The sequence below is a fragment of the Centrocercus urophasianus genome, unplaced genomic scaffold (assembly GCF_019232065.1).
Source record: "Centrocercus urophasianus isolate 14NV4802_14NV808 unplaced genomic scaffold, USGS_Curo_1.0 seq_9, whole genome shotgun sequence".
In the NCBI taxonomy this organism is placed as follows: domain Eukaryota; kingdom Metazoa; phylum Chordata; class Aves; order Galliformes; family Phasianidae; genus Centrocercus; species Centrocercus urophasianus.
The window spans coordinates 26,546,024-26,573,319 of NW_024885532.1; the positions used below are offsets into that span (position 1 = coordinate 26,546,024).

The 27,296-nt window shown below is 36.7% G+C and overlaps 1 protein-coding gene across 10 annotated transcripts in view; it reads left to right on the plus strand.

Moving 5' to 3' along the window:
• The window catches only part of POSTN (periostin), a 32,515-nt gene extending 18,641 nt beyond the window's left edge, over positions 1-13,874 (plus strand). The window contains exons 16-23 of one of the 10 annotated variants that reach the window (XM_042839294.1): positions 325-370; positions 2,101-2,148; positions 4,608-4,703; positions 5,301-5,390; positions 6,826-6,903; positions 7,266-7,346; positions 11,413-11,454; positions 12,633-13,874. In XM_042839294.1, coding sequence (XP_042695228.1) covers positions 325-370; positions 2,101-2,148; positions 4,608-4,703; positions 5,301-5,390; positions 6,826-6,903; positions 7,266-7,346; positions 11,413-11,454; positions 12,633-12,673 — 522 coding nt within the window. In that variant the 3' untranslated portion in view covers positions 12,674-13,874. The other 9 variants (XM_042839297.1, XM_042839296.1, XM_042839293.1 and 6 more) reach the window with 9 other exon arrangements.
• The last annotated feature ends 13,422 nt before the right edge of the window (positions 13,875-27,296 follow it).

The window sequence follows — 27,296 nt, forward strand, 5'->3', positions numbered from 1 at the left end:
TGAACTGGCCCAAATCTACTGTTTGCTTCAGGTACACTTTATCACTACATCAGCATAGGTAAATTCCAAGTCCTTAAGGCAACCTGTCTTTGAGAGAAATACCAAGCAGGTAACTCGTTCAACTCATCAGCCTCAAAGCCTATGGAGAAAAATAGAGATCTGTCTTATTCTCTTGAGGCTATATTCACTTTCAGTCATGAATGAGAGGACATAGTCAAATAGAGTAGCCTGACTTTTTGATCAGTTAACCAGCGATTTCTGTGTACAATCTTTAGAAAATGGAAATGCAAGTGCTCTTTTAAACTTACTTTTCTGTATTTGTAGTTTGTTCGTGACAGTACCTTCAAAGAGATTCCACTGACGTTTTACAGTAAGTTAATTTTAAATATTAACAGATGGATTTGAGATTGCTTTTTAATGTTACCAGTTCTGAATTGTAGATTTCTTTTTTTATTTGTTTATTTTTTTCAATTGATAAGTAAGCAATTTCTGGCAAGATAAGGTTGGCCAATGAAGCCCAGGAAAAGAAAGACTCAAATGTTTTTGGCTATTGCATGTATTTGTATACACTTTTATCCTTTTCAAGATGACAGGGAAGAATCCCTAAACTAAGCTGCTCAGACTGTTTGGAGCAGACAAGATACATATGGAAAGACTTTTTTTTTTCCACTTTCTACCTGAAGTTCAGTGCTTGTTGCACAGAAGTCGTATGGCTTCAGAGGCTCTGAAAGATGTCGCATTGACCAACTCTACATTTGATATGCTTTCATTTTCACAAATGCTTCCAGTGAGACAGTGGACCTTTTCCACCTGTTTTGCATACATGCAAATAGGAGTCTTTATAGAACCAGCTGCTTCAAACATTTCCTCTATGAGGAATAAATATGAAAAAGGAAACTTTCTTGCTCTCTCATAGACTTTCTAAGGGTTTGCTTCTACTATCTGCACAGAAAGCATTATAAAACCATAAAATCACGGAATATCTGAAGTTGGAAGGTACCCACACAGGAGCATTGAGTCCTGGCCTACACGCAGCACCACCTGAAATTCAAATCTTGTGTCTGAGAGCATTGTCCAAATGCTTCCTGATCTTTGTCAGGCTTGGTGCTGTGCCCGCAGCCCTGGGCAGGCTGTTCCATGCCCTCCGCTCTGTTGCTATCACACAGAGCAGAGATCAACGCTGCTCCTCTGCTCCCTGTGAGGAGCTGCAGCCGCTGTCAGGCCTCCTCTCAGCTCCTCTGCTCTGGGCTAAGCAAATCAGGAAGCTCAGCTGTTCCTCATACACATCAGTTTGTATCAGAATGTGAAGTTACGCAGATTAAATTTCTGCAGGACTGCCCACATTTCTCAGTAGAAATGGAGAACATCACATGAGAGTTTGTAACTCTAGGATGAATATACTGAATTTTAAAGGCTCTTGGTACAACAACAAAAAAATGGAATATGTATTTCACAGCCATTGATAGTAGCACAAGAAGCCATGTCTATGAGCTGGAGCAAGGAATTTCAATATTGAGCATTAAGAAAGTTGTATAACTGTTGATTTAGTTCAACATGGCTGTGACCTCTAAAGTGAAGGTTTGTAGAAATGGCTGTGAGTCAGATCTGTCAGCAATGTTTTATAAACACACGTCTGTTTTAGTTGTAGAGGGGCAAACTGATACCTATGAGTATCACACTATTTTCTGTGAAATGCAAGAATAGTTCTCAGTGTTAGAGGGTCTCCTCTGTTTACTACTTGAGCTCTTTAAGAAAAAAAATGGGCAAAATTCAAAGTTAAGGTATGCTGGGGAACAGTATAAATTCTTATAAAGAGGATTGTATGAGACAGTATTATTATTTATCTTATGTTATTTCAAGACCAGTGGGTTTTATGAGACACAAACAAAAGAAAATAGCACATTAGAAGACTGTCTACAGTATATACCACCATTTAGTAAATAGAACTGAGATCCATACTCTGAGGCATTTCAAGTTAGTTTACCTACTGTTAATATGTGTATCGTTATTCACATCTTTATGACCAGATGTGAATTATGACCATCAAGAATTATCATTAAGAATGGAATGTGTGTTATATTCCATTTTCTATACTTTCAGAAATTAACATAATTGAAAGCAACGTGCAGCCTATCGTCAGAAAGGAAGGTAAACAGGGCCTTCCAATATATATATCTGTATATGTTCAAATATGTATATATACAGAATATATATTGTATTTATTTAACTGAATGTATTTTGTACTTAACAGCTCCAGGTTGTTCAGTACTTTGCTGGAAAAGCAAAGATACAAATATTGTGATTAGAACTGGCTGAAATGTTTTGTATGAAAAGATTTCCCACAGTTATTCTCCCCAGATGGACTTTATTTTCCCATGGGCATTTTAAAAACACATTGTTTAATACAAAATTTTTTTAAAAGCGTGCCTTTTAAACGCCTTAATGTTACTCTACTTTATATAAATATTACTATACTTAAAGTATAAAGAAAATTGGATTCTGCAATTGAAACATTTTTTCATGTTTTTGTATTGAAGTAGTTATTTTAAAAGCTTTGTTACACACTCAAGTGCAACCAACTAACCAAACATTAAAAGCAATAGTTAATTTCTTTATAGATTTCAATCAGTTCTAAATACCAATATCTGTCAAATGCCTGGAAAAGACAGCCAAACTGTTTGTCTCAAATCAAAAGCATGTTTTAAAGAATAGATAAGTGGTGTGACTGTAGAGAACAAAAAGTGGGGCCATAACTATTAGAAACACTTGTAATTCATAGTGTAAATAAAACATCCCTTAGTTTCACTAAACCGGTGACCATGCTTATTTGCTCCAGTTTCCTTCTGAAATGTAAACGCTCAAAAGGAATCTGGTGGAGCTCAACTGAGAACAAAGGCAGTCAGAGTATCTTGCAGAATGCTCATGCAGACTGATTAGCCGTTGTTTCTGTGGAGGCTCCCATCCACCAGAAGTAATGAGTTTTTTTTGTTCTGCGTTTTGTCCCACCTAGCATTAGATACTATCTTATATATTTATACATGTATATGCTAACGCTTGTTTCCTAGTCTCTGTTATGAAATCAGAGCTACAGAGCAAAAGAAACATGAAATTGATTCCATACATTGTAATTTGACCAAAATATTTTAGAGATCTTCATAAGATGAAGGTGAATTACCTTCTGGAGGTACCTGCTCTTCTATATTAAATCCAAAACTGGAGCAGATAGTTTTGGTAATTTAGTATAGTTTGAAAGATGAGGAAAAAAATAAGGAAAAAAATGAAATGTCCGAGCACTTCTCTGCAAATGTACAACTAAGTGCTATTTGCCAAAGAGGCATAAAATATTTTCACATGTTAATTAGCATTGAACTGTCACTCCTTTCTGCTGCCAGTACAGTATTCCTGTTTTGGGATACTATCCAAAGAATGATCTCTGGCCAACAGAATCTGCCTAATGATGACTCAGATGTAGTCCCAGGAGAGTTGGTTCAGCCCTTTTTAGCTTGCTTGCAATAACAGCAATGAGTAGAAGCTCCCATCAGAACCACATATGCCTACAATTGTCTGTGTAAAAAGTTGCACGTTATATTTTGCAACATAATGTCTGTATGTTCCAGCAGAAAATCATGGCAGGGAGATTTCATTAAAACAACAACAAAAAAAATCAGTCATTTTACAGCTTGCTGTTTGCCACTTCCAATCTTAGTGATTTCTGGTGGTGTTGTGAGTCATTGTCTCTACATAAGGAAGTTTAAAAGAGATCTCAGGAGTTAAATCTGTTGAAACCCAGTCCTAACAAATTAATCCCAGCATCCTGTCATGCAGAGGCACATTTTATCAATGTGGTCTCCAGGGATTTCACAAGATAAGAGTTTACCAAATTATTTGCTTTGGCCATTGATATCAAGATGACATCTCCCATGAATCTCAGAGGATGGTAGCTGGTCTTGCTGACAAATACCTTTGCAGCCCCTCTGGTTGAGCTCTGAATTTTACCTTAATTTTTCTTTACACTGTATGACCACAGCTGAGGTCTGGCTAGCTTTAGAAAACATAAAAACAACAAAAAAGGAATCAGCCATTCGTAAATAAAGAAATAATAAATAAACAATCTGAATTAATTTAAAGACCCAGTTTCCTTTTGGGTATCTGTAGAGTTAGTAGGAAATAACACGATGAACATTTTTCTCTTCAGTCATTTCCAAGTTTTCAATACTTTACATGCTGATGATTATCAAAGCAATAGTTGTAAGATTTTAGCAATGTGTCAGAGTAGGTATTTTACCAATATGTATGCTTTCCTTCTTCTGCTGACAGTCTTTTTGCCCAAGTCTTGTCAGATATTAAAAATGCCCAATGCACAGAAGTAAGAAATATTTCTAAACAGTAAATGTGCAGTAAGGTCTAAATTTGAGGTAGTATGGAAGGAAGTGCAGGATTGTGCAGCCACAGCTGCAGATGCCTACTCAGATTTTAAAAAGACTCTTTTATGGTCATCTGGCTTATTTTGGGTAGGAATGGTAATGATAACTTAATCTCAGCCCTGGGGAATACCGTGCATATTTTTATGGCTATTCATAACATGCTGTTTTTTCCTTATGTCACAGACCCATCTATTACACAGCTCACTAAAATAATTGAAGGAGAACCTGAGTTCAAAATAGTCAGGGAGGGAGAGACAATAACTAAAGTGATTCATGGAGGTTGGTATGCTTTCAGCAACTCAATTTGTATTAGATGAAATTTGAAACATTATCTGTTCCCCATCAGTTTTTGTTTGGATGAAAATTATTCATGTTGGACAACTGACCAGTTTTTAAGGAGAATTATTGGATTGGATTGTATCATTTCATTCTCACTTCTCATGCATTTCAGAAGTATTTTGTCTTTTTATCTGTCTAGCTGTAACTCTTACAGCCAAGATAGTGTTAGAAATGCTCTCTCTGCATGCTGACATTATACCTGCTGAAGTTAGGAACTGTTTAGGATGTAATTCTTGTATAGAAGGACAGCTTTGTCAGACAAAGAAATCGACTGTTTTTTTTCCTGCTTCGCTAGGGACTTTGAGGATTTTATATCTAGGAGTGTTTCAAAGAAAATAGCATGTGGCCATTCTACATCTGGGGGAAACTTAGTTTCTGGTCTACTGTGAGCAATCTGACTTAAAAAAAAAAAAAAAAAAAAAAAAAAAATTATATTGTAATTCCTAGTGTGCTTCATTAAGTTTCAGTTTCTCAAAAGCAGCACTTCAGACATTGCTCATCAATTTATTAATATCTTCACTTTAAAAATCCTCGTAGAACCAATTATTAAAACGTACACCAAAATCATTGATGGGCGACCTGTGGAAGTGACAGAGAAAAAAGTAACAGAAGAAAGAATTATTCAAGGTAACTCATGCTGAGCTATTCAGTGAAGTTCTCTATTACATACTGAAATAACACTGCTTAAGTCCTGTACTAATGCCTAAATTGCATTTCCTGGAGAGGAAATGTTATTCCTGCTATTTGTCACTGTGTATGCTCAATTTTTTTCTGTGTCTGCTACATATACATGTGCAGAAAGAGTTACAACATCTTGCATGCAAAAACACAGAAACTCATCTTTTCTCATTTTTCTTGGATTCTAACTACCGTTTCAGAATGAGACTGTTATTCTGAATTATTTTTAGTCTATCTTATTTTAGGATTAATTTTTGGGGTATTCATATATATGAATTTTCGAGTTATTTTTATATCTCCAGCTAGTCTTCATTTTGTCAATACTAGACCTTGCTTGCTTTTGCATTTCATCTCAGGATTTCTTGACACTTATTTCAGAAATAATGACTATAATAATCCTTTGTTTCTGTGTGAGGGCAGTCTATATTTTTCTAACACCTACAAGGCAGACAGTTGTTTAGTCCTAATGTAGAATAGAACTGATGAGCATCTTTTCCTTGATCTTTTTCAACTGTAAATTTCAATCTTTCCTTTACAAATTTCAGTTACATTTGACCTACAGTGCAGATTTTACGTTTAGGAATTCTAGAATCTATACAGAAATTGAAATGAGTGGAGTGAGGCATAGTGTATGTTATAAATTAGTATGTAGTATAGTATAACTGTAGTATAAATTATTTGCTAACATATTTGATCCCCTTGGATAGATTCAGTTTTAACACCATAGCAAAAATACTGTCTGCATGAAAAGCTGCAAGGGAAAGACAGTGTAAAAGGAACGTATTGATTTAGCAGAAGGTATTCACATTGAGTTTATGTATGACAATTTAAAATGTCATTCAAGCAGGAGAGAAAGAGGAAATAGGAGAAGTTATTCTAATGCAACTACTTACATATAATGGAATTAAACAAAAATAAAAATAATAAAAAAAAAAGATATTTTTTAATATGTCTATTTCTCAAGAGAGAATATTTCTGGAAAAGAAAATCATATTTTCTTGTTCCATTACAACAGTAATTTCATTTTTCACTGAGGAAATACCGACCTTATACAGCAGGGTGATTAAAACTGTGCCTTTCTTCCAGAATGTGAGCAGATGTTTACTATGCTAAATTTGTTGAACTACTTGTCTGAATAGCTGTAAACTGTACTTGTAACTCTCTTTCATTTCAGTTTGGAACACAGTGAAAGATGAAACCACCATAGAAGCAGATTAAAACACATTAAAGATAGAAATAGAGTGGGGTTTAAATAAGAAAAACAAACAAAGAAAAACAAATAAAAAAAAAACAAACACAAGCTTTAATATTTATTAAAAATCTTCAACGATAATTCTATTACACATTACAATTGAAGTCCCTGTTTTATACGTCTTTGTTTCAGGTCCAGAAATAAAATATACCAGAATTACTGCAGGTGGTTCAGACAATGAAGAAAATTTGAAGAGATTGCTTGAGGAAGGTTAGTATCCTTATCTTCTTTAAAAGAAGTAAATAAATAGAACACAGAAAACCAGCACGATATTAGTTAAGTAATAACTGAATGTGTATTTTGTTTTCTTCAAATGTGCTGATAGAACAAAATCAGAGATTAAGCCTCAGAAACTAAGAAATGTCCAAATCTGATCTCCTGTAATATATAGTAAGCTACCCTTGTCATGAAAAATGGTGTTTCCAGTGTTTTGCATGGAGCTTAATATCATCACAGATGACATTTGTAATTCAACAGAATTCTGTAACATGATACATTTGATTATGTGCTGTTGTATGATTGTCATGTATTTTCTGTCAATCAATTTTTTGCCATAACCTGTATCCTGTCAGAGGTTACCAAGGTGACCAAATTTATTGAAGGTGATGGTCATTTACTTGAAGATGAAGAAATCAAAAGACTTCTGCAGGGAGGTAATTCGGTGTATTACAACTAACCTTTTTGCAACAGGTTATGACAACTGAAACCTCTCTCAGATACGTTCAGCTCAACATTTTTTAAAGACTGACCTAACGGAAGTGAAATTTTAATTCAAGAAAAAAAAGAAAAAGTGCAGTGCTGTGTGATGTAGTGCCAGATATCTGACAAAGTGCCAAATTTTGATTAAACTATTCTGATATGTTATCAATCACAAAAATATTTTTTCTTTGTTTTCTCAGTCTTTAAAAAGATGTCTAATAAAAACCGAGGAGAGCAATGAAGATTTATTCCACTAGCTGTGAACTCTTTTGATCAGCAGATTTAAATATGTGGAAAATGGTTATGAAATCCAAAGTATTGTAATAGGCCAAATGTATCTTCCTCATCAGTTATCCAGAAATGAATGTTCATTGCCCTCATGTAAATAATCAAAGGCATGTTGATCATCCCTCTTTCAGTGCTTACAGGTGATGGATATGGAGGCATTAACTTTAATTCTTTTCAAATATAGCATTCCAAGGAATGGTTTCCTTTCCTTCTTGCTCTTCTGATTCTAACAGTCTTGGCAGTACATAACCAGTAGCTGTAGAAAACTGGTGAAAGAACTTGTGCTTATGAAATTAATTCTTATCTATTCAATTGGGAATGTTCTCTGCTTAATATATAGACTAAAATAACAATCTATAATAGCAATGGAGAATAAAACAGAGAATTCAAGTATTGTGTTTTTAGTGAAGGTGAGAAGTTCAACCATGTTCACGAATATTTCTCCTAGCACAAATTAGCTGAATCCAATTAATTTTATGTTCACTTTATAATAATTTAGTAACTTGAATACCACTGAATTAGCTGACAGTTCAACTATGTGTTCACAGAAGTAAATCTAGGAGCTCTTTGCGAGCACCATTCTGTGTACTTGAATTAAACATCAGGTAAAAATTAAGTGATGGCTGAAAGACAGTAATTTTCCATCAAACAAAACCATGCTAGCTGATAATGCAACTAGTCCTATAGACAAACCAAGATATGATCATGAATACTGATTACTATATTAATCTTTGGTCTTTTAAAGAGCCAAATCTTAGTTTCACTGCTCTAGCCAGGATTAGTCAACAGTCATTGGAGAGAGAGATGAAATTCCTGAGGATATTTCCATTGTACCCTACCCTAAGCATCCCAACTATGAGTTATTCTCTGCAGATGCCTATTTCAGTGGTGACTATTTAAGTGAAAATTGAAAATGAGAAAAAGTATATCAAACTATGTTCTATTGGTCCCAAACAGTCTATGAAGAGCGTGTATAAATTTATCCCAGAAACGTGCAAAATGTTCCACTACAGAGGTATACAACTAAATACACACAATCTGTATATCTTACAGGGACCCATAAATGTGAAAAGTGAGAAATATTTTACGTGGAGTAAATTTAGTAAAGACAATACTGTCTCTTGAATTCTTGCTATTTTTCCTTGCTATTATATGTTAGATTGCATAAGCATCCTGCTTGGCAGAATGAACCATACAGGCAGATTTCAAGCTGTTGTTTAATCTGATTTTTTTCTATCTTTTCCATGATTTATCCGTCCAGTCAGCTGCCCTTAGCTACCATGACAATATCTTACCATACATTCAGCCAAAAAAAGTGGATACACACAATACTTTCTGGCTGTTGGTGATAATAGCAGTGATATTTTATGACTTTCTTGTCTACATCAAATTTATTGTTTTACTGAAAATTTCTAAAGTACTTAAATCTGAATCCAGACAAAAATAGATGCATTCCCTCTAAATTAAAAGATGGGCTTTAATTCAACTTGTATGATGTACAGTACTGCTAATTATAATTGGCAGTCTGTGCTGGAACATCCTAAAAGCCAAGATTGTGGATGAATGATTTCCAGCTCTAGAGAGGGAATCACCTGTATCAGGGCCAAGAATATCAGCAGGACTTTACAGCATGATTACTGTGGCCTGCATACACCTACTCCCAAAATGGCATTCTTTCCACTGAAGTTTTCTGTGCTATCCCAGTTTTAACTTGTTTTTAATGCTTATCATAGCTGGAACTGAGTACACCAAGGTTACTAAAGTAATTGAGGGAGAACCACAGATTATCGAGAGAGAAATCAAGAAAGTCCATTTGGAAGGTTAGTTTGTCTAAAAATCCAATATCACTAAGGCCTCCTATGTCTGAAGTAATCATTCTAGGTGCAGAATTATAGTATTTATTTATTCATAAAAATTACTTAGGTCTGAAGTCAATATTTTAGCTGAAAGTGTTTTTATGTTTGTTTTGGAAAAAGAATTCTTTAACATTACAGAGAAAAATTTTGAGGCTTATCTTGTGTCTGAAAGTAACCAAAAGATTTGGCAGGCATAGTAGACAAGAGGAAATATCTAAACCACAAAGCATAGGTAAAACATTTGAAGGAACATGCACCTTTCTCTAAGCAGCACATCCAGAAGAAGACCACGTGAGTTGTTTTTAACATGAGATATTTCATGTCAATGTTAATATGATCTGTTGGGTTCTCAACTTAGTAAAAGAGTGGGGTGGAAGGACTGCAACCTCTGGGCATGAGTGTAAATATCAATTTCATCCTATTGCTAAGTAAGGGAAGTTCATCATTTTTAAAAAGCTGAATGGAATTGGAGTCCAACCTGAGGAGCCAACTAATGGCTTCAGCCTGGGTATATGCCAATAATTTATTCTTCAAGTCTCACAATCTTTTCTTTTTTTTTTTTCTTTTTCTTTGTTTTTAATTAAAAAGTACTTTGCTTTGTGTTTCTTTTGGATTAGTATGAAGGTACTTTTCTAAATCTAATTCTCATGATGCAGAGTAAGAATGTATTTGAACTACAGACTCATAGACATAATACGGTTTTATACTTCTTACAATTTGAAGTTTACACTAAATGCTGAAGGTACACCAGTTATTTGTTATGTTCAGTGTTGAGAAGTACAAGGCATGCAGGGAAATCAACTATTGCCTGAAAAGTATGACTTTTGACCATGGGACCTTACCTGAAAATGTACTACTTCACACAGGCCACGTTCATTTTCACGTTCTCATTTTCAGGATGTTGAAGAACTTGGTACAAATGCACACCAGTTAGCCTCAGCTAAAAGAGGCAAAACCTGTATCTCAGGGCAACACATTTACAAACCTTGTACCTCAAGATGAAAAGAGAACTGCTGGTTAAACGAAGAAACAAGTACTTCATGTAAAGAAGGAAAAATGCTACAGTCATATTCCTGTGACAGTGATAGAAGCATGCTGTCTTAAGTTTCTGAAATGTTTTTCCGTCTGTTGAGAAGGCACCTGGTTTTAAAAAATATTTCATGAGAAAAAAGGAAAACTCTCCATAGAATTGAATCAGTCTTTTGGAAAATAGATGTATCTGTTAGTGAGAATGGTACCTCGTTGGGCTTTGTTCCACCATACCCTTTAAAGTAGAAGTCTCTGAGAACATCAGCTGACCCGTAAATATGAAGTGATGCTGTGGGCTCTCGGTGAAGCTACACATCACACATCTAAGTGCAACTGGACATGTGAACAACATCTTGCAACAGCTGCATTTCAACCGTATCATTTATACATAATTCCTAAAGAAATGTCTTGCAGTGCTCTGCAAGCAGACCTGAACTTCCTCTGCCAAAAGTTGAGATCAAGTTCTGGGCAGTACACTAATATGAATTCGCACCTCGCTGTCGGCATCAGATAGCTTTTGCCTGAGTAAAATGTCCTGGCCAATGTCCATGTCATGCAAATGTCCACACAAGATCAGTGTGAATAATGGATCAGTTCATAGCACTAAAATTTAAAAATCTATTTGAAATATTGATAGAATTCTGTGCATGAATACAAATGGTGGAAATGTGTAAACTCTATTTATTATTAGCGTTCATCTTTCAGGTGATTGAGTCAATCTAACAAAATCCTTAATTCGTTAAAAACATTTAGAGCAGATGTTACAAGTCTACAATGGGTTTCCAACATTTATAATGAATTATACCTCTTACAAATAACTTCTGACTGAAACATTTCTATTTTCTAGAAGCACCTGTACGGAAAGTACAAGCAAACAAGAGGACACAAGGTAAAAGCAAAACATATGTTAAAAACTTTTAGCATATTTCAAGTATTTTCCCCTGCTACGTTTAAGGTGAAACAGGATGGAACTTAAAAAAACTGAGTTCTAAAGGAAAGAGTTGCATTTCTGCTTAAAAAAAAAAAAGAAAAAAAAAAAAGAAAAATTAGCAAAATTTGGTAAATGACTTATGCATGCTTTATATACATATATGTTTTTCTATCTGAAAGAACTTTTATTATGTGCTTTGGTCAGGTATTGTTTTGTAATAGAATAAAGTTGTCAAAGTTCAGAGTCTAGCACTGTGAAAAGGACAGTTGTGTTTTAACCCAGAAGGCAGCTCAGCATACAGCTGTTAATTCACTCCTACCTCCCTGTGAGGTGGGGGAGATAATCAGGGAAAAAAACAATAAGATAAAAAGAATAAAAAATAAAAAAGATAAAAAATAATAAGATAAAAGATAATCAGGGAAAAAAACAAAACAACAAAAAAAGTACAGTTGAGATAAAAACTATTTACTAAAACATAAAAGGAAGAGAAATAATAGAAGTAATGATAATTACCTATATATATTTAGAAAAGAAGTGGTGCTCAACACAATTTCTTGCCACCCGCCAACTGATGCCCAACCAGTCTCTAAGCAGTGGCTGTGCACCCTCTGGCGAGTTCCTCACAGTTTTATACGTGTTTGTTTTTTTTTTTTGCATTACATCATATAGTATGAAATGTCCCTTTGGCCAGTTCCAGGTCAGCTGTCCCAGTTCTGTCCCCTCCCAGTTCCTTGTGTTTCCCAGACTTCTTGGTGTCAGGTCACTAAGAGAAACTGAAATCTGAATCTTCCTTGTCTCAGCAACAACTAAAATCTAGGTGTGTTATCAACAGTTTTTCTCCTAAAGCCAAAGTATTATACCAGACACTATGAAGAAAATAACTGTCCCAGCTGTAACTAAGACAGTGACACTGTGGGATTCCCCACTGTGGGATTTGTAACACAGGGATTCCACATTATCTGGGTTGATTGAGAAACTGAGACAACTATAATTCCCTAGCTGGCAGCATAGCAGAGAAAGATTCAGTGTCAAGCTTCATTTTTTCCTCTTTTCATCAGTAAACACAGTAACGTATACAGATGCAGTAACATATTACATATAATTACATTATATTTTCTTTTTCTTTTTTTCTCTAGGGGGATCAGCAAGAAGGAGGACAAGACTAGCTTATTCTTAAAAGCTTTTCAAGATAGAATCCACAGAATTACAAATAAACAGTGTGGTCTTTGAGAGAAAGAAGTTTGTTTGTTTGTTTGTTTTTTTAAAAAAAAGAAAAGAAAAAAGAACATTAGAAAAAAATGTGTTTTGTGTAACAATGTAAACTGAACCATGAATCCACAAAAAGATATGAAAATGCAGATGCTTACTAACAGCATAATGCTCACTAGGGGTATTCCATTGGAGGTGCTATAAATGCTCTTAACAGTAGGCTTTATGCAAGGAGGAATCCTGGAACTGCTGAAGATGCAAGAAAAACTTCCTCCAGGATTCCCTCTTAAATCGGTTAGTAAACGTTTGCAGGATTGGATTCAAAAACAGCAGGGAACAATTCAGAATGTATATTTTTTAATTATTTTTATTTCCACTAAATAAGAAATATAAATGAAATCAGATCATTTCTAGAGAAAAATCACCTCAGGTGACTTTTAGAATGAGTATTGTAAGGAAATATGAGTGTTACGTAGCACTTTTGGTTCAGTAGAATTGTATGTCCTTTATAAGTCAGATTTTGTCATGTTTTTAATGTCATAGTGAAATGGATAACATTACCTTTTCTAAACAAAGAAATAAGCCTTATATTCAGTGTATCTCTTTTTGTTCTGCATTGCATATCCAAATGTCATATGGTAAATGTGGCTAATGGAAGCTCTTAGTAAGGGGGGGAAAAAAATGTTATGATCTTCCTAAAATGTATTTGAGACCAGATTGAACTTTATTTATGTGAAAAATAATTCTTGCTGAAGGTATGATGTACCAACACACATACTGAGATTCTAAAGTGTTTTCCCAGTTTTCCCTAAATATGTCTTTTGGTGTTAAAGTGGATAAATAAACTGCATGCAAACAATTAACTCTGCATGGAAAATGGTGTCACAAAGACGAGATTAGGTCTAAAAGCTTTTATATCAAATCATGCTTTGCTAATGTCTGGTATTAATGTGGACTTGTCTGTAAATTATATCATTTCCATAACTAATTTTGTACTCATAAAAATTGTTTACTTTGTTAATGAAAGCTGGAAAAAAATTACTCATGGACTAAGAAAAAACATGCCTTCAAAGTGCCTTAATTCTGCAAACCGAAGTTTAAGAGGAAACATCTGATGTGCTTTTATATTTCTGTCTTGAAAAAAATACTAAATAAAGAATTTGGCTAAATTTCGTTGTATTTATAATTTTTTTTAATGATAAAGCAAACTGTATATATTCATAAGCTATCAGTGTAGTTGTGGATAAAAACATGCCTTCACAGAAGCAAGCAGATGCTTTACTTCCTCATTTAGCACAAATTAATGCCCTTTAACTCCATGACTCTCCTTAGACAGAATTAACTTCTCCCTTAATTCCATAATCATGTACCATGAGCATTACTCCCTTGATTTCTTTTCAGGGGGGTAAATCTGCCTAAGTATTGTACTGTTATGTTTTGTAGACCTATTGAGCTAATAGAGTATTTTAATGCGGTGACCAATAAAACATCTATAAGGTGTTACAGTGCTTTGCAATCAGTGCTGCTTCCAAAAGGAAGAATGGAAGGATGGCTGCTAATCCATGTTAGAGCTTTTAGGTGAGACTGAAACCTCACAGTACTGCTCAGAGGTTGAACTGAAACTGTCACCCTTCTCCACGATCTTTTCCTGAAATCAAGACATATTTCAGCCCTGCATTTTCAGTGTTGGCTTTTCTTCTTTTTCATCGTGTATGAAAGATCAATATGATATTTCATACCAACTGATATGCTCAACAAAAACAGATATAGAAACTTTGTTTATGCTTATGTACAGTGGCATATGCAGTCTGTATCCATCCTACACAGCATTTTCAGATTCTTTTACCACCTGGTCTGCTGTGATTTAATTTTCATGAGGGAGGGGGGGTTTACTTTCCTGCTGTTATAGAGTATGTGAAATAAGATGATGCTTTGAGGATGCTGTCTTTACCTGACAGTGAAGTTTTTCTATTGTATGCACTGTGGTAAAGTGTACAGGAATTAACCAAGAGTGAAAAGCCAGCCGAGGTAGGATTGGAGGAAGATAGAAAGCTACATCTGTGCAGTCTTGTCTATGCCGTTGGAACATTTTCTGGAACATGTTCTTCATAATTTAGTGCATGGGATTGGCTCAAAATGTGCACAAAAGTATGGGTCAAAATCTTGCTATGGAGCGCTTTAACAGCAAACTAATGTGTCCAATACTTCACTTAATTTTCATATCCTATTTAAAGTTTAGATGTAAGTATGGACTAGGGTACTTGAAATTGTGTTTTATGACACACTTCTATATAATGTACCTAATATTTAACTTCAGCTGAGCTGGTCTAAATCAGGTGCTATAATATAGGAAGGAAGGGAGGAAGGGGGAAGGAGGGAAGGAAGGAGGGAGGGAGGAAGGGAGGAAGGAAGGAGGGAAGGAGATTTAAAAAAATAGAATGAAAGAAAGAAAGGAAGACAAATTGTAAGAAGGTTGTGGAGAGACAGGTTTCACTCTCTTCTACCAGGTAACTAGCTATAGGATGAGAGGTAATGGCTTCAGGTTGTGCTAGGAAAGGTTCAGGTTGGACATTAGGAAAAACTACTCCAAAAGACTGGTTGAGCACTGGCACAGGCTGCCTGGCCAGGGAGGTGGTGGGGCCACTGTCCCTGGAGATGTTCAAGAAACATGTAGATGTGGCACTAAGTGATATGGTGTACTGCACAATATTGGTGGTAGCTAGATGATTGGACTAGATGATCTTAGAGGTCTTTTCCAACCTTTATGATTCTATGATTCTAAATAAAGAAAGAAGAGAGAAGGAAAGAAGGAAGGAAAGAAATGAATAATTACTAATTTCAGACACATTTCTACCAAGTGCTCCTTTTCCTTTTAATTTTCAATAATTAACTCATCTGTGGAAAGAAATCTACGAGGCTCACGTGTGAGGAATGAGAAGTGATCATATTTAGCTAAAAAAAAACACACTATTCAGGTTTTTCATTAAAAAAAAAAAAAAAAAAAAAAAAAAAGACAAAAAAAAAAAAAAAGACAAAAAACTTTGTGTTTCCTTCTTTGTCTCTCTTCATTTGCTACATGTTTCTATCCCTTCACAAACTTTATGGCCCTTTGCTGATGCACTGTCAGTGCTTTTCCCAACACAGCCTAGGACAGCCTGGCTCTGCCCATTGGGACCCAATGTACTTCTCTGCAGAGCTGCCTGTGTTAACTGTTAACCAGTTAGCCTACAGCCTGTACAGGATAATTCTTCCCCTGTGGCAGGATGGCTTTACCCTTAGCTGAACTTCATGAGGTTTACGTCAGACAATTTTTCTTCTGAACAACTCTATGATGATTCACTGCTTGTTTTGTAATCTTTGCAAACTTGTAGGGTGGAGGGTGCACTCTGTTCCATTGCCCAAGCTGTTAATGTAGCTGCTAAATAATATTGGGCCCCACAATGACTGTTGGGGTACTCACTGTTAAACAAAAGATGCTCCTGATCATAGTGTGTCAGATGTTTAAGGTATGAGGAATGCTGTTTAATCCATGCCTGCTTTATAATCATGCACTTCATAATAACTCCTGCCGATACTTTTCAGGATTGTTTCAGTCATGCCTGGGTTGAATCACAGGCAGTTAGCCCTTTAATTTCTAGTCCAATTATCTCACTGTTTTGTTGCTGTTGTTGTTTTGTTTTTTTTCTCTCAGCAAAATATCTGACAGTTTTTTCAACAGCTTTATTTTCCATAGCGAAACATGTGGCCTGAGTCAGGGCCACAATGAAGCCATACTAAACAAAATTAAAACAGCATGTTTATTAAGTGTGAAAAATACATCAATGCAAAAACTACTGGCAAAAGATGGGGAAATTTTCAGGGATACAGGCAGCAGTGAATTAAGGTCTGATTTGCAATTTATCCCTGGCCCTTGCAGCTGCTGACTGTAATGCAAATGATATCTAAGAGACATCCTAAGGTTCTCACCAGTTCGCAATTCCCAGAGCTCAGGTGCCTGTCATTGTCAGCCTGACACTATTGGTCTATTACAGTTTGGCAAATCCAGATCCTTCATTCTCAGCAGCAAGTAGAGATCCACCTTGATAGACACATAAATCCATTCCTCTGAAGAATTTAGCAGCACTCTTTTGTGAAGGCTTTCATTAGAGAACCCATATTGCAGTGGAAGATGCAGACATAGAGGCAAGTGAGACTGCTGAGTCTCTGTGCTCTGCCCTAGAAGGAAGCAGCTGTGATTTAACTGGGAAGGACCATTCTTTCGAGAAAGGGCAGAAGGACAACTAATTTCTTGATCTTGGCCAGACAGACGTAGGAAATACAACGAGTGCAAATTTTAAACAGGAATCCTGGCAAACGAGTATTTGAAAGTAAAGTGTATATTAGTGTCTTTTTTTCTTTCACATTTTCACTTAGGTACAGCTAAGATTGCAATGGCTCTGGGAAGGCTTATTCTGCAGTGTGCTGAGCCCTTGGAAAAAGATCATGGGACCACTGAAAGGCACATTCCTACTGTGTAAATCTGCAGAAGCCCCAGGAACATTTCCAAGATTGCGTGTCCTGGTGTATGCCCCGATGATGCCCAAACTCTACACAGACAGTACTTGAGTGTTTACTGTGTAACATCTCCAGTCCTCATCAAGGGCTCTGAAAACATGAGCCAGAGAAACATCGAGCCAAAATACAAACAGAAGCAAGTCTGGAAGAAAACAGCTTTACATCTAATGTGTATTTATAATTTCTCCAGATGTAGATCAGAGACATTACAGATGGAAAAGTCTTATTATTAAGATCACGTTATCGATCTCCTAGCCAAGACTGGATTGTTCCCCACTGTTACAGTCAGTAATGTTTTGCCCAGACAAGTGGTACTCTCTCACAGTCTTTCTCTGACAGTCATCTCAGAGTCACTTTCCCATATTCTTCTCTCCTTCCTGGCTTAGCTGCCATCAGACTAGGCACACATATTCCAGTAAGTATGCCTTCATTAGAAAAGACAGCTGTTTTAGCCATAAAAAGTGTGAGCATCCCTGTTCACTCCAGTAACAAACTTGCTCATACTTTCCTGAAACATCTGCACAATTTGAGACCCATCATAGTGCTGAACAATCTATGACTTTAATTTGTGGATGGCCTCATAGGTTTGACTTGTTTGTTTGGCCTCATAGGTTTGACTTGTTTGTTTGTTTCAGTTGTGCCATAAAAATTTAGGATATATTGTTCACAATATCACTGTATCACAGAATAGTTGCGATCGAAAGGGATCTCTGGAGTTCATCTGGTCCAATCCCTCCACTCAAGCTGGGCCACCTACAGTCTTGAAAAATGGTTAAAGGCTCAGTTGGAAATGCCCCTATGTAATATTTTTCCTTCTTCTATAATAAAAAGTACTTTTCAAATACCAATGCAATGAGATGTTATTCCATGCAATCATTTGAGCTCCCCATAAATCAAGTAGAATTATGGCAGTAGAAGTGTGGCAGACTATAAAATTCAGCATTATTAGTTTCATCATTGAAAAATGCACTTGTCTGAAAGTCCTGGAGTCCTCATCCTCTGGCAGCACGGACACCAGAGCTGCCCTGAGAATCTGGCAACCAAAATCCCATTTCAAAGTCATCTGGCTCTTGGCATCATGACACTGGGACACGAAGACTAGAAAGCCCCTAAACTCCTGATTTCACAATCAGAACTGCCTGTGAAGAGAAGCCCAGCTAATCAAAATAAAAAGAAAATCAAGATGTATTTGCTGATCGCAGAGAGACAATAAAGTGTATTTGCTGTCTTAGGATGTGCTCAAGAGAATGGGGTATTAATGCCACTGTTGAGAACACTGATAAAACTTGCAAATCTGGCTACCCAAGCGCACAGAGGATTGTTTAGATCTCTGCAGGTGCAGGATTGATTGAATGATTGAAGGAGTGAAAAACCTGTTTTGTGATAAAAAGAGCAAGATCTTAATGTAATTAATTTTGTAAAGTGGAAAGTAAGAGAAAATGAAGTTGTCTGCTCTTCACACACAAGGATGAGGGGCTGTAGAAACAAAGAACAGTTTTCCAGGGTTATAATGATTGGTGCTTGCTAGAACAGGAAGCAGAGCTTTGTCACCAAGGACTACTTTCTACACAATTGCTACTCTTTGAATCCATTTACTACAATCTGCCACAAGTAGAATCTAAAATTAAAAAATTGTCATGGTTTTGTGATTTTTGGTTTTTGGTTTCATAACATCATGTAATACACTGGAAGTTAAAGTGTTAATGCTCCAATTCCAAGTACATGTCCCTGTACATTGTGGAAGTCATGAGATCTGGCCCTTCTGGGTGGGGTGGTCTCTTACTGCCTTGCAGTGGGTGTTGGAGGGTGCTTTCCTAGCCGTACCAAGCTTTTCAGGTTTGACTCCATCTCAGGAACTCTCTCTCTCCTATTTTGACTTATTAGTCTCAATTTCAATTAGACTGTATTATATTGTGTTATCTTGCATTCTGATATCATAGTTAGTAAAATAAGTTTTCCTCCATATATTGCTGCCGCTGTTCTTTTCCTCCCTTGAGCCCAGCTCCAATCTCCCTACCCCTTTTCCCTTTTCCTTCCCATTTTGTGGGGCTGGGGGGGGCAAAGGGGAGGAGGGGGGGAAGGGGTCTACTGCCCCCCTGTCACGGGCATAGATTGATCTAGTTAACTCTGTGACAAAAATTCTGTGTGTTTACACCAGCCATAGCTGATAGTATCCTCTTTTCTGTGCATGTTTTTGAATATTCACTGTCTGACATTTGACAGAGGAAGAACCCCTTCCAATCCTTGCTCAGATCTGTCCCTGTAGCAACAGCCGCATAATAGAGACTGAAATACTTCACAGTGAGGCAAAGCCTCAGATTTTCCATTCCTGGACAAGACCTCTAATCACTAGACAATTAAATCAAGTCAGCAGTTCTATCACTGCTTTTTCTGAAGGAAAAGTTTCCTTTATGTAGATCTCATTTAGAAGTTCTCTAAGCATTTAGTAATGAACATTTAGAGATTGTCCACTTACTTTGCTACACAATATAGATAACTCTTTACGGAAGAGGAATATGTGGAGATATTTCAGAGCAAACATAGATGTCCAAAACTCTTCAGCATGAACTAGCCCTTGTGTAGGGAAAGTCACAGACAGGAACTTTAAGTTTCTTTTGTATCTGGATTTGCATAGATGGAGTGGACTGTTTCTCTTCCTTAAATTCTACAGTCACTGAAAAGTGTTACTGATTTCATGTGACACTTACAAAGTATATCTGCATACAAAGTAAATGCACCTATTGATTTTTCACCAAAAATCTTTATCTCATCAGTCCATACAGACTATATATAAAGACACATAAACATTTTTTATGCATTTTATAACTGTGTGTTCTGCAAATATCAGAATTTACAGCACAGCTCTGCAGTCTATCTCAAATGAGCCTGACAACAGCCAGTTACTCTTAAGTGTTAAGACTCCTCTAAATTTTATATTAAAAAAGCAATGCCTGTCTTTGCCAATGTGATCATGGTTTAGAAATGCTGGAAAGCCCAACTAAGCCATTTGTCTTGTATTGTCCACCCTCTGTTCAATGATCATCTAGTTCTGAATGTTAGGTTGTGTTTTATACGTTAAAATACACTACACTGACAATAATGTAACCTCAGCACTTAGAAATAGAGCTAAACATTTCTTTGGATCTTTTTTTTTCTTTTTCTTTTTCTTTTTTTTTCTCTCTCTAATCAAAATCCTAAGCTAAAATAGGGGATCAAGATAGGGCTCGGCTGGTGATGCTGGTGACTCTCCTTCCAGTCCTGCTGACACACTGCCATCTAATGAGATTGTGAGGTTATGATCTAACTCTGCGGTTTCTGTGTGAATGCTATTAAAAGTATATTTTCACTGGAAAATTACCATGTTGAAGATGGAAGCCAGATTTTTACATCTCTTCTATTCTTGGATGTTCTTTTATTCATTCATGGGTGATGAGGCACTACCAGAAGCTGACCTGGCTCTGTCTTTCTGCTGGTCACTACATCCCCTGCAGGGAAACCTCAGCATGAAGGGGAAATCCCTGTATGACACAAGCTCACCCCAGTGTAGGGATGATGTCATGGTATACACAATCTCAGCTCTTCATAAGTACTCATGTGTAGAATATTGTGATCAAGTTAACAGATTTCCTTCCTAAATACAACAGATATTCACCTATATTCATTTCTCTGCAGAATTCAATGTAGTAAACTTTCTTTCTGTAATTTAATTATTTAGGTTTCCCACTGTGATACCATTATTGCTTTGATAATCTATTTTAGTTGTCACATTCAAGGATCTACAAGAAAGCAAGAGATTTTTGTTTGAGCAAAGGCTATAACTACAATTAACAGACAAAATTTCAGATACAGTAAACATTTGTCAGGATTGAAGTGGAAGTATTTATTAACTGAGTCACACAGCTCCAGAAAGATAAGTCACTTCATGAGCTTAATTTGGAAGATAGGAAGTATATGCCTGGGACAAAGATTTTACCAGCTGTTTCCTTAGATACAGTAGGTGGGTAACATCTGAGTGGAGAAACCCTATCTCTACAGACATCAGTGGGAGTTTTGTCATTAATTAGTGGAGGCTGGATTACATCACAGTATTTTTCCTTTCTTTTAGCACTCTCTCAAATCTTAATTTATTGTGCTTCCTAAGGAGGAGGCAGACCTCGCTAACTGTGATTCTGAATCTGAATGAAGCTTTTAAACACATGGTGTCAGTTGGTTGAAATATCTGATAGTCTTGATGCCAGCACTTGCTAACTGCAACATATGGGTTGTGAGTGGGAGATCCTGAAAGGTGGGTAGTTTGTATCCATATAATTCTCTCGGTCTTACAAACTGACAGATATCTAAGACTATCTTGTGTCCCATAGTATACAGATTATGGATCTTCAGTCTCATAGAATCCAGGAAAAAGTAAGGTCTGCACTTATGACTATCACCTACATGAAGTCACAGAAGTGACTGATGTTATAGTGCTAGCATGAGAACCTGGGTTATGGCCTAACGTATGGTTAGTCAAAACACAGCTCAATGTAAATTTCTCATATTTGGTTCTTTTTCAAAGGAACAAGTTTCCAAATTTTCTAAAAGAGCGCTAAAACTGGGAAATCTGATATACTGACTTGTTGATGTTGCTTCCAAGGAAGAAAAAATCTCCATTTTGAATAAATGCATTCCAGAGTTCCCTGAAACAGACCCAGATAATTCACTCTTGGGGTTTATTTTCTAGTCCCCTAGTCCCTAGTCAAATAATTCTTTTTATCACAACTGATATGCTTAGAAGCTTGGCAGTATGCCACTTCTATGTTTTCAAAAGTACTCTTAAGAGGTTAAGATGATATAATCAGATTTCAGTCACGTGACATGTGACAGATGTGGAATATTGGGTGCAACCCAATTAAGGGTTTTTTATGTTAGAGTTATGCGGGTTATACTATAACTGAAAACAAATAAGAAAGCAAATACTTCAGGATAAACTATTCTCCAGCAAATATATGTGTAAGACATACACAGAACAATTGTAGAGCCACTGGTTAGTAGACTATGGACTGATCACTTTGTAAGTCTGTGCCATCAAAGACTTAGCAGATCCCTCTGGTTTGCTTGGTTGTCCATTATATAGAAGTGCTTGTCTACTTTTTGAGTTTCTCTGAAGCTCCCTGTGAAATGGAAATTGGTTATCAACAGCCAGTAGATAGCTCACTCTGTGGCCTCAATTCATGGGTACTCTTAAGACAGCTGTACAAGGCAGTAGCCTTTCCGTTCTCAGACCCTCTTACATGGACTCATATGTTGTCCCAAAACATTTCACACCTGCCCTCAGTTTCATGACGTCATTCTGCTACGTTGCAATACAGATTTTACTTTGTTTTTGACGCTCTGGACTGAGAGACACAAGCCAAATAATTGCAGTATTGAGAGGAGGCTAAGCTTTGTGCACTGCATGAATAAAACATTGTAAAGGAATTAGTCTCTGAAGAGCATGGGCACAAAGACTGCCCTCATATAACATGGCATTGAGGAATCACTCTCTGAAGCTGATTCATTCATAGTAGGTAACAACATAGTCAGGAAGCCTACAGGCTAAGGGAACACATGTGGTCAGACTTGATAAGAAACAGCACAAGCCTGTTTGGGCAGTCACAGGAAGCCACAGACTGTTTTCACAGTGGCTAAGCTATTTACTACATCTTTCAATACAATAGACATTTGTCCAGCTAATTTTTAATATTTTTCTCTTATTTTAGATCTTCTGTATACTGCTAAAATTAAGCAATATTTTGGTTCAGATAATATCATAAATATACCTGAATTGGAGAACCTTGGGACCATTTTCTACTTCCAGAATCGATGGCACATTTGGGATGCTGTTACTGAAACTGGGGCAAAACTTGAATACACACCATCACCTCACATGCACAATTTTTTTCAGTAAAAGGAAAGCCAGGAATGTATGCATGAAGAAAGCAAGGATGTCCAGTATCAGGTAATCCAGCTTGAACAACTAGAGGATCAGGAGTATGAGAAAAACACTCACAGTCAAAATCCATCTCTACTCACAAAGGCAGGGAAGGAATGGCCTGAGCTGGAGAAATTAATTGATCAGGGCCTGAACCAAAAGTGCAGCTGTGAGTGTAATCACCATATGTGTACTCTGCCTGCACATTCAGGCAGCCTGGCCCAGAAGGAAAACTTTGCCTCACTAACCTTTGCTAGTAGGGCTTTCTGCCATGGGTAAGTCTGCATGAGTGTGAGGCACTCTATAATGAATTCAGTATCCTTTCCAGTAAACAAAAACTCTTGAGTTATCCAGATGATATTTCATGTTTCTAAATTGGGAATTTGTTTTCTCGCACTTGGCTTGAGTGAGTGTCCTTCACCCAAAAAGGAAGAGACATTGTAATGAACGTAAGTATGATGCACAAAGTGTGCAGTATTCAGATATCTTCTTCAAGTCTTTTAAGGTATCTAATGACAGATTTAATCTCTAGTATTTAGACTTCATTTCTAAAACATTTAGGCTCAGTTTTTATCTTGCTGTAAAAATGTTTGAAGGGGTGTTCACAATCTGAAATTACATAAAGAAAAACTAGTCAGCAAATCCTATACACATAAGTAATACTGGAGAAAGGATTGTTTCTGGTAAGAACTACTGTCTTCAATGTAATAATTAAGAGAAAAGAAATATAATAAATACTTATGGCCTCATAGACTGTGGAAGTCATTGATAAAACTGCATTATCTGCACATAATGGATAAAAATCATAGAATCATGTAAGTTTCCAAGGGACAAAAGGCCACTTGAATATAACTGAAGGACTGGATAGGACTGATGTGAAGATATCTGGTGATTCCAAAGACACACTTCCTTTAAGTGGAATCACAGGATCATGCCATCATAGAATCATAGAACCATAGAATGGCTTGAGCTAAAAGGTACCTTAAAACCCCCTGCAGTGGGCTGGGACTCTTCTCACTAGAACAAGTCACTCAGAGCTCCATTCAAACTGGCCTTGAACACCTCCAGGGATAGGACATCCACAACCTCTCTAAGCAGCCTGTGCCAGCACCTTATCACCCTCTGAGGAAAGAGTTTTTCTGACTGTATAATCTAAGTCTACTCTCCATTTAAAATTATTGTCCCTTGTCCTATCATCAAACTCCCTGGTAAAGAATTCCTTTGCATCTTTCCTGTAGGCCCCCTTAAAGTACTGGAAGGCCATAATGAGGTCTTCCGGAAGTCTTCTCTTTTTAAGGCTGAACAGCCCCAACTGTGTCAGTCTGTCTTCATAGGAGAGGTATTTCAGCCCTCTGATCATCTTCATGGCCTTCTCTAGATCCATTCCATCAGGTCTATATCCTTTTTATGCTGGGGTCCCAGAGCTGAACATAGGACTGGAGGTGGGGTGTTAGGACAGCACAGTAAAGAGAAATAATTATTCCCCTCTTCTTTTGATGCAGCTCAGGATATGGTTGACTTTCTGTCTTGTAAACATACACTGTCAGCTCATATTGAGTTTCTCATTAATCGACAACCTCAAGTCCTTCTCCTCAGGCCTGTTTTCAGTCCATTCTTCAATCAAACTGTATTTGTGCTTGTGATTGCCCTGACCCAAGCAGTGCAGAAAATAGTAAATTCTGCAGCAGGCAGAATTAGCTACATAAGGTATTCCTGTAACAATGAGTTTCTCAGTTGAGGAAGAAGCAAGCAGTAGTAAAAGATGCTAACAGACAGTTGAGTCCTGTTGTGATGCATTGTGATGGTTCCTGACTTTGTTTGGCTCAGGAGGACAGTTGTGTTAGGTATCTATACTAAGTTTCCAGGGGAGACCAACATGGGAGTTTCTCAACCAAAAGATTATTTCATTATTTCCCTGGGGAAAATAAAAATAAAATTAAAAATTTGACAGAAAATGGTTTTTTGCAGCTTTATTTTTGTCCTGCATTTTAGACAAAGACTTTGTCACTACATTTCTTGCAGTTTTACTCTTGTGATTTGATAGAACATTTCTGCCTAAAGGATTCTTTTCATATAATAAACATTTGCTTTTCTTTTTAACCTTTAGAATTAGGAAACTTCACAGAGAACCACAGTCCTCAAATATGTACTAACATATAGAATTTCTAATGTAAGGTTTCGTTTGTACAATCCATTATTCAAGTGACACTCATCTCCTCTTTCATGTTCCCTGCCTTTTCCATTCCCCACGTGTACCATTCCATAAAGCACCCCTATCCCTGTGCTTTCTTCAGATGAGTTCTGCAGTCACATTAATAGAAATATCAACTGTCTAATGTGATAATTACCTCCCAATAGCCTTCTGCCAGCTGTGAGATTTAAAAATCTACTGGTTTCAAAAATGTGCTCGTTTTTTTTCCCTTAAAATCTGCATCTTATTATACTACCTTAGCAACAAATCCTCATAGTCCAAATGTGGCATATCTGTATAGGTGAGTTCCCATTTATTTTCTAAGAACCCTGTTTGAGTCTAATGCTTATGCTGGGAGCCAGCAGACTGCCTCATTTTCCATTTTTGCATCAATCTGTTCTCTTCAGTCTACAAGGTTTTTTGCAGGACTCAGTCTATAGATAGGTTCTGTAAATACACCTTATCCTCATGTTACTGCTTTTGTCTGTCTCAGTGCTGACATGACACAGTTTTTCTTAAATAGAGACACATCTCGTTTTGCAGATATTCTTGCCATACCAAGAGCTATACTTCATTTTCACACTAATTACTCTGAGATAGCCTTTTTGATGTTGCTTTCCTTTATTCATTCCTTCTGCCAACAGAATTGTTGTCTCCAGGGCAGGTATAATAAACCTAATTGAGATTTTCCCCTCCCTCTACCAGTAAGAACATCCCAGCTACCATTCCAGCACAGATCTCCTTTTGCTCAGTCAGCAGTATATTCTGCCAGAAGGAGAGTTCAGCTGGGCATTGCTCATGGACATTTCTGCCAAGCAAGTCTTATTTTGTATTATAAATTACTATTATGTATTATAAATACAAAATAAGGTCACAGTGTTAGAGGTTAACTCAAGTTCTGGTGCCTCTGTTTATACAAACAGTGCTAATTCTTTGGAAAACAGCTGAAGATGGGAAAGTCCCCATGTGTGGCACAGGGAGCCTGGTGTTATTTCAGTCTCACTTCCCCATATAGCCATTGCTCCAGAGTTCAGCAATTCAGAATTGACACAGATGTGGTCAAGCAGAACTGACTAAAAGTGTTACACAAACACTACATAGTTCCATTTAGCTGTAGCAAAGATTTATTGCTTCACATCGTCCCATAAATCATACAAAAAGCCTGGAGTTTCTCAAATACAAGGAGGACGTGTCAGCTTGGCTCATGCAAAACTAGAATAGACTTGCTGAATGGGAAGGCAGGTGGATACTTCAGCACTGGACCCTTCAGCTGGTGGTGGGTGGCTTTTTTGCATTTCATCACTGAGTCCAGTTTTGACTATCTGCATATTTCCCAGATTCCTTGACAGTTTGTTGGATGAAGAGGAGGGAAATGTTTAAAAGCCAATGGTCAGTTTATAAAATAAACTGTAAATCGTATGCTCTCTACTCATGCTATCAAGGAAAATGAAAGTGGGACAGCCAAGAAATAAAGGAAGCTTTTCTTCTGAAATGCCTTACTGCCAATCTGGATATTTTCTGATTCAAGTGGGGCTCATCAAGCTAAACTTTCTTAATTGAAACCGTAATTATTATAAAGAAAGCAGCGAGTGCAGTAGGGATGCAAAAAAGATTGACACAAAACTAGCTATCTTCTAAATAAGATCCAGAAATCTCAGGTGACCCATTTTAATCTTCAGACCAACAGCCCTGTCTCATGAATTCCACAAAGGACTTCAGTGAGATATAAAAAGCTTCATGAGTCATTTGCCCTACTGCTAAGGATTCTTCACAAACCTTGTGATCTTTTGTTTCCTTGTACTTGTGAGCACATCAGCTAATTTGCATTACTGATCTAATCTTAAATTTTCAAAGGACATAAAACTCATGAACCTTAAAGTGTATTTAATGCAAAAG